This window comes from Trichophyton verrucosum (genome assembly GCF_000151505.1).
Source record: "Trichophyton verrucosum HKI 0517 chromosome Unknown contig00249_1.f1.exp, whole genome shotgun sequence".
NCBI lineage: Eukaryota > Fungi > Ascomycota > Eurotiomycetes > Onygenales > Arthrodermataceae > Trichophyton > Trichophyton verrucosum.
The window spans coordinates 1-8,258 of record NW_003315488.1 but is presented as its reverse complement, the minus strand read 5'-3'; the positions used below and the strand labels follow the sequence as shown (position 1 = coordinate 8,258).

The window sequence follows — 8,258 nt, the reverse complement described above, 5'->3', positions numbered from 1 at the left end:
TGAATAATATCTATCATCTTATCCGGTGTTTTAAGCGCCAACTGGCCAACCAAAAAGACGTCGTTGCTATGTAACTTTGAAACTTTGTCATAGAATTCGTCGTTATTTCTCATAAACAGTCATAACCGCAAACCTTTTTGACTCGCAAACCAAATATTGCAAAATACTTAACTATTTCAACTCAAGAAATAATTAACTGAGCTCCTAATATCTCACCTGCTTTCATTTGTATATATAGAAACATACTGCTGTGCCTATCCCTTCGGCCTTCAATATTAAATACCTAATTTACGTCATCCGGTGAGCCGCAAAATCCGCACCGGGGATTGACCAGGCCCGCAAGAAGACAGCGAGCCGTATCTTTCCTTCCACGCGAACACAACAGGTAGAAAATTTCGTGCCATATACCAAGATGCCTGTCGTTAACTTGGAAGATCTCGTTCGGCTCCAGCGAAAGGCTGACGATATCAGAAATGTATACTGAACTGCCCCTCCCCCGCTATGCTGGAGAAAAATATGATACTAATCGCACATGGTAGATTTGTATCCTCGCGCATGTTGTATGTGCCCCCATTATGCTTCCTGGGCTGACTCAATTCACCATATACCCTAAACTCCCCATATTGATACAGACTTGCTATAGGATCACGGAAAGACATCTTTAACAGACAGCTTGATCGCCACAAATGGCATCATATCACCAAAACTGGCGGGCAAAATCCGCTACCTGGATTCCCGGCCAGATGAACAGCTACGAGGAATCACGATGGAGTCTTCGGCCATCTCCCTGTATTTCTCGATGCTACGGAGATCTGCTCCCGAAGGCACCCCTGACAAGCGGGAGTACCTAATCAACCTGATCGATTCCCCCGGCCACATTGACTTTAGCAGCGAGGTATCCACTGCCTCACGGCTCTGTGATGGCGCTCTAGTTCTGGTTGATGCGGTAGAGGGCGTGTGCAGTCAAACAGTTACTGTCCTACGGCATACATGGGTGGAACGGCTAAAGCCCATTCTTGTTATTAACAAAATAGATCGTCTAGTGACCGAACTGAAATTGACACCCCTCGAGGCATATTCCCATCTTAGCAAGATCCTAGAACAGGTGAATGCCGTGATAGGGAGCTTCTACCAGGGAGAGCGCATGGAAGAAGACCTCCAGTGGAGAGAAAAAGTTGAAGAGCGAGTTAAAGCCGCAGCAATAAAGGAGAAGGATAGGTCAAAAGCCAGTGCTGAATCCGGAAATCAAATCGATGCTGAGACTGCAGAATTTGAAGAGCGTGATGATGAAGATCTATACTTTGCTCCTGAGAAGAATAATGTTATTTTTTGCAGTGCTACCGATGGCTGGGCGTTTACAGTTCGACAATTTGCCGGCCTTTATGAAAAGAAACTTGGGATCAAACGAGCTACCCTGGAGAAAGTGCTCTGGGGTGACTATTACCTAGACCCTAAAACAAAGAGAGTCCTAGGATCGAAACATTTAAAGGGTAGAAGATTAAGCCCGATGTTTGTTCAACTTGTACTGGAGACGGTCTGGGCAGTCTACAATGCAACTACAGGCGGGGCCAACTCTACGGGGTATGTGTTCAATTTTCTTCAACTGCTTAACAATAGTGTGTCCTATCACTCTATCTAACTTACTTCCTAGCGACCCTGCACTATTAGAAAAGATAACAAAGTCTCTTTCAATAAAGATACCCGTGCATATACTTCGGTCTCGCGATTCCAGGAACATTCTCTCTGCTGTGTTTTCTTCATGGCTGCCACTTTCCACCGCTGTGCTAGTCTCTGTGATTGAATATCTACCCAGCCCTATAGATGCCCAAGCGCTTAGACTGCCTGATATGATTGATGATTCCCCGGATGCTAGCTATGTTGATCCCAAGGTCCGTGATGCCGTGGTGAATTCCAAGGCAGGAAAAGAAGACCCAATCCTTGGATATGTCAGCAAGATGGTATCCATTCCCGAGAGTGAGCTACCTTCAAAAACACGCAGAACACCTGGAGGGACCATGTCTGCAGATGAAGCTAGGGAAATTGCTCGACGAAAGAGAGAAGAATTTGCCAAACTTCGGAGTGAGGCGAATGATGGAGATGTGTCTGGCCTCGCAAATGCTTTGGCAGACTCACACCTAGAGGAGGCCAAAGTAGAAGAGAAGGTGGATCCAGAGCATCTTATTGGCTTTGCACGACTATATTCTGGTACTCTCTCGGTGGGAGATTCAATATATGTACTACCACCGAAATTCTCACCTATGAATCCACGGGCTAGTCCAGAACCGACCAAAGTTACAGTCAAGGGACTGTACCTACTCATGGGACGAGCCCTAGAGAACCTGGAAAGTGTCAGTGCAGGAGTGGTCTTTGGGATTGCAGGACTTGAAGGACATATCATGAAAACTGGCACCCTTTGCAGCCAGATAGATGGAGCGGTGAATCTCGCTGGAGTGTCTTTAAGCCATCCGCCCATTGTCCGAGTTGCTCTGGAGCCTGTGAACCCGGCAGACTTGAATAAGATGATCAATGGACTAAAGATGCTTGAACGAAGTGACCCATGTGCACAGTATGAAGTTCTGCCAAGTGGAGAGCACGTTATTCTCACTGCAGGAGAATTACATCTCGAACGGTGCCTGAAGGACCTTCGTGAGAGATTCGCCAAATGCGAAATACAAGCTGGAGAATCCATAGTGCCATACCGGGAAACAATTATCAGTGCTGCTGAAATGAACCCTCCTAAGAACCCAGACCTACCGCGAGGAACAGTTATAGCTACATCCGGATCTAAACAACTCAAAATCAAAATTCGAGTACGGCCGCTTCCCAAATCTATCTCGGAGTTTCTTCTCAAACAAGCAGAGACTATTAAACGGATATATGGACGTCGAAGACACTTATCAACGGACGCTACGAAGGAATCAGATGACGATACCCCCGAGACAGATAGTCCACATGAAGAAGACAGAGAGGAGGGAGCCACTTCTAGTCGCAACACACTCTCTGCTGAAGACTTCAGGAAAGAATTAGAAACTTGCTTCAGCGCGGTAAAGGAAGATAAAGAGGTTTGGGCAAATGCTCTGGCAAAGATACTGGAATTTGGCCCTAAGAAAATAGGAGCCAACATTCTTTTTGATGCTACCCCTAGTGGACGCTATGAAAAATTGTATGTGCACCCCTTTTCACCATCTATAAGAATGCAATTGGACTAACCTGATCCAGATTTGCGGACGGTTCAAATAACAAGTCGGCTCGAGATTCTGCGTTGTTCTCAGATAAGATATCTTATGCGTTCCAACTTGCTACATCTCAAGGCCCACTCTGTCGAGAACCTGTTCAGGGCGTGGCAGTGTTTATCGAGGATGTTACACTCGAGGAGATTGGAGATGAAGAACATACTCGCTTGACAGGAGAAGTAATAAGGCTAGTACGAGACGCCGTATGGCAGGGCTTCCTTGATTGGAGCCCCCGAATAATGCTTGCCATGTACAGCTGTGAGATCCAAGCTACAAGTAAGTGATTTCTGCCCAAAACTTCGTAAGTGGTGGCAAACTGGCAACAAGTTAACGAACTTTCCCTTAGCTGAGGTGTTGGGCCGCGTATACGCCGTGGTGACCCGAAGACGTGGACGAATCCTATCAGAAACCATGAAAGAAGGAACGTCCTTCTTCACAATCTTATCCCTTCTACCAGTAGCTGAATCCTTCGGATTCTCAGATGAGATCCGGAAGCGGACGTCTGGTGCTGCGTCTCCGCAGCTGATATTTACTGGATTTGAGATGCTTGATCAGGATCCGTTCTGGGTTCCTGCTACGGAAGAGGAGCTTGAAGATTTAGGTGAGTTGGCGGATAAAGAGAATGTGGCCAAGAGGTATATGGATAGTGTTAGGAGTAGAAAGGGATTGGTTGTGGCTGGTAAGAAGTTGGTTAAAGACGCCGAGAAGCAGAAAACATTGAAAAGATAGGGGGAAGAGGAAAAAGGATATTGCATGTACACGAGCATTAAAAGTAAGCATTGAATAGATCTATCATGATTTTATCCTTGGTCCTGAGCTACCTTTGATCCTCAATATTCGATTTCGCCCGTAGTTTGCTCCTGTTTGGTTAACGGGTACTTTCACGAAGTGCTAAGCCTATTACCGTAGCCTAGCATGACCTTGGCTTGCCCTCTCGATCTCCATCACAGGAGCTAGCGGGAATAGTGGGTAGGTATCTTCAACCTGTCATTTCAGGTAAATGTAGTAGGATACCGCTTCGCATCCTGGGTACCATGTGCATTTTATCTGCTGGTTCATATCAAATGCCTACCTGGCTCATTACTCTCAGTCGTTAAACCATCTTATCAATAACTTCCATTGGCCTCTCAAAACGGCTTCGCAACCTTCCTCGCCTCACCAACACCCGTAACCGGATCCCTCATCTCCTTCCAACTGACGGGGAACATCATATTTCCTCCCTCACTCCTCGCCATAACGACTCCAAGCTCATTCCGTGCAGTCGAACAATAATATGAGCTCTGATCGCCCACTGAAATCACGTATGCGCGCACAATATCCCCCACCCTGAACATATCCTCCATTACTACGCGGTCCTTTTCAACAGCACGAACATCTTCTTTGCGGATAATTGCTTGAAACCATAGATCGTCTGCCGTGTTGCTTGTGCTCGTACTATCTGTGCCGGCGGTGGTGATTATGGGTGCCGAAGAGAGGATTGTGCGCATGTTGGTGTCGATGAGATCGTTGTTTTGGTCATCTACGACCATGAGTATTGAGACTGTTGCCTGGCGCTTCTGAACGCGGGTTACGCGGGCGAGGACAATAGAGTCGACGGCTGGTAGGGTGTTGAATTTTAGAGGGGATTTGGCTTGTTGTTGTTTTTGTGTGGGGTTGGGGGTATCTGTTTGCGGAGAGCGGGATACTGTGAGGATTTTGCGGGGTTTGCGCTTTGGATCTGTTCCCTTATCGTCGGTTTTGAGGATTACTGGGCCGGCTATGGAGGCGCAAATAGAGGAGTCGCGGACGTATGTTCCTGGGCCGGAGGTGAATGTTGAGCTATCGCCGAGACGTAGCCCAGGCACTGCGATGGAAGGTATACTTGCTGCCATATCTTAGGGGAAGTAAATTATTTGACAGGATTAACCTCGCAAATAGAAAGAGAGCAACTAGCGAGAGTGATCGCAACGAAGCTGTCAATCAAAAAGATCGAGATATCAAAAGGCAAAAAAAAAGAAGTTTTACCCGAAAACCTAAAGCTTGTTAGAGTTACGGCTTACTCAGCAGAACGGCATGACGTCATGATGTAAACAACGACAAAAAAAAGACCAAGCCCTTTAATTATAACACCGAGTAGAGGAATACATTACTTTATGTATTTGGATGTAACACTTGAATCAAACCAGCAAGTGGAAGGAAGTGCCGCCAAGTAATACACACAAGGAATGCTAGAGTAACAATCGAGAGAGTGGATATAAGGTTCGCGGTGAGAGGAAGAGAGAGGGTGTTGGAAGGAAGTATATTGGAAACAGTCTTATATAATGGAGACAAAAAGAGCAGAATAAAAACAATGCAGACCAGTATCAATAGAAGAGACTGTAAAAAGGAGAAAGGAAGGGAATGAGAGAAATAATTTGTTTTCTGAAGAGCCGACACCGAAACGCCTGGACTCCTTGCCACGATTAAATGAGTATCCATAAGGAGAAATAGTAACAACAAAAGAAAAAAGAAAATAAATAAAACGGACGAAAACAATAGGGAATAAGGGAGAAACGATAAAGCTGTAATATAGTTTGAAGAGCGATATGTAAATGAGCAGGTAGGTATAAGAGTGCCCGATCAAGGGTAAGAGGATAAGGCGGATGATATAAAGAGGAGGCCGCCGTGCGCATCAGAAGTAGGTTCGTTAGCAGTGGGCATCAGTACGTTCGGTATGTATCGGCTAAGCATGTCAGCTGTGCTTGGAGTCGAAACCGAGAAGCTCGAGGGATCTCTGTGCGAGGGCGATGACTTCGGCGGTGCCTTCTTCGCCGTCTTCGCCTTCATCGTCGGACTCAAGATTCTTGTTTGCAATCGCGCGTACTAGCTGTATTATATCTTCGGAGCGAGTGATAAAGCCGATAAGTCGTTTGTCTTCTGACTCTATCAGTTGCAAAAGAGTCCAAATTGCGATATGTTGGAAAGTGGGATCTCCGCTGGCTAGGAATCTGTTTAGATAACCGTGAAGTCCGCCATTTGGTTCGGTCCAATCTCGAACGAAGATAGAGTAATCACCAACTGTGTACAAAGAGATAGGTATATACGTATGTGGTAGAAGATAGGTGACATGGTGACATACCTTTCGATGATAGATTGCCCAAGGCGGCGGCACTATTACCTTGAACTTCGATGCTCTCGGAGGCAGTTAGAGGAATAAGTACTTCAAAGACTCCAAGTTTCAATAGACGGCCCTTGAGGTCGTCACTTAACGCCAAGACGGCTATGGCAGCCGTCATCTCCGACTGCACGGTCAGCGGAACTTGTAGCACAAGTTCCTTGCACTTTTGGACGGCACCGGCTTCCAAGACTAGCTCCTTATTTCTGTCGGAGCTTGCAGCAAGATTACGCAGAGTAGAAATAGCGTGGCACTGGATTTCTTCGTTGTCAATAGAGCCAAGAAGGTCGACTAGTGGTTTGAGGAAGCCTGCGTCTATGATAGGCGACTCGTTGTTTGGGTGTATGGAAATGTTGCGGATGCACGCCACCGCAGAGAGTATTAAGGGGAGGTAGGATGACTGGAGTAGCCGAAGCAGTGGCGGGAGACCCCGAGCACGGACAATTTCCAGCTGATACTTGTCGTCTGAAGCTAGGTTTCTGAGGGCTAGTGCTGCCTGGCACTGTACTTTGGGGGTAGACGAGTCCATTAGTTGAACTAGAGACTGTACGAGACGTGACTCTGTCTGCGCAAGCTTCTTCCGGTTCAGAGCGTCAACGGCAATGTTGCTAAGCGCCGTGGTGCAGTAGTACTGGACGTCGACATCTGGTGAGGTAAGCAGCTGGACCAGGATCGGTATTGCGCCAGCCAGGACAAGCTGCTGCCTGTTTTCGTCTGTCAGGATGAAGATGTTAGTAGGGGAGCAAACCCGAAGATGCTGACATGGATACGTACCTGAGTGAGTCATGTTGAGGAGAGCGCCAGTCGCATTCCTCTGTACACGCATGTCCTTGGATCTGGCGAGTCTGGTGAGCGGCCCGAGAGCTCCAGAGCCAGCTATCTTTGCCTTGTTTTCTTCATGGGTAGCCAGGTTAGTGATACATCCAACGGCGTTGCACTGCACCTCGACGTTGGTAGACATCATCTGCCGGATCAGAGGAGCAAGACCTCCCAACATGACTATCGACACCTTGTTCTCGGCTAGGAGTAATATATGGTCAGCTTCCAAGGTCTGTGTAGATGAAACAAAGAAAACCAAAGAAAAAAAAAAGAAGGAGAAGAAGAAAAGGCATACTGTTGACAGCAAGATTACCCAGAGCAGCACTGGCAGCCCGCTGGACCTCGATGTCAGGGCTCTCGAGCAGGAATAATATGGGTTCCAGCGTATCCCGGTCGACTTCACGGACATCTATTGAAACACCGAGCTATTAGCCAAAGCGGGGCCCCTCTCTCTCTGTCTTTCCGTTTCTATCATCCAGTGCTCTGTAGCTCACCTCGCTCCGTTATCTCTGCAAAGGTCAGACTGGCACTTCGCTGGAGGTCGACGTTATCCGAGTAGACAAGGGTGCTGAGAGCCCGAAGTGGCTCGCCGGTAAAGAAGTCTGTCTCATTTCGCTGCGAAAAAAACAGCAGGTTTCAGCAACACGGGCCCGACAGCTCATTGAGGAGCGGGAGCAGAGGAAGACGTACGTTCTCTAGATACTGTAAGAGGTCTGCTACAGCTTCGCGTTCACTGTCTGCGATGATTGGTTCGTAGAGGCTGTCCCTCGATCGACCTGTTCAAGCGTTTCGACAGGGAGCCGCCAGGTCAGCAAACGGACGGGCGGTGGCACCAACGGGGGGTGAGCAGAAGGAGGTCGACAGTACCTGTGAGGCAGGAAAGACACGCATTTCCCATTCTTCCCGCGACTCGCTCTGTGTCGTTAGCCTGCAGCAGTCGTAGAAGTGCGTGGTGTCGGTGGGCGGGTTGTTGGCTGGCGATGTTGTTTGGTGTTGTTGTTTGTGGTTTCGAGGGTTTGACGTCGTTGACGGGCAGCTTTAAGGTAGGTTAGGCTAGTGCTGCTCGCTCCTGG

At 47.7% G+C, this 8,258-nt stretch overlaps 3 protein-coding genes across 3 annotated transcripts; 1 reads left to right on the top strand and 2 right to left on the bottom strand.

The window, feature by feature from the left end:
* Positions 1-643: 643 nt before the first annotated feature.
* TRV_02904 (uncharacterized protein) lies at positions 644-3,962 on the top strand (the record flags this gene model as incomplete). The annotated part of the gene is made up of 4 exons (XM_003022921.1): positions 644-1,581; positions 1,652-3,163; positions 3,220-3,509; positions 3,640-3,962. Coding segments are annotated over 4 exons (3,063 nt in total), but the record flags the coding sequence as incomplete, so codon positions are not given.
* A 398-nt stretch (positions 3,963-4,360) lies between these two features.
* Positions 4,361-5,104, bottom strand: TRV_02903 (uncharacterized protein; the record flags this gene model as incomplete). Its single annotated transcript, XM_003022920.1, has 1 exon — positions 4,361-5,104. One exon carries the CDS (start codon positions 5,102-5,104, stop codon positions 4,361-4,363), a length of 744 nt encoding a protein of 247 aa, XP_003022966.1.
* Positions 5,105-5,943: 839 nt separating this feature from the next.
* TRV_02902 (uncharacterized protein) lies at positions 5,944-7,800 on the bottom strand (the record flags this gene model as incomplete). Its single annotated transcript, XM_003022919.1, is given in 4 exon segments — positions 5,944-6,269; positions 6,331-7,479; positions 7,499-7,594; positions 7,680-7,800. Coding segments are annotated over 4 exon segments (1,692 nt in total), but the record flags the coding sequence as incomplete, so codon positions are not given.
* Positions 7,801-8,258: the final 458 nt, after the last annotated feature.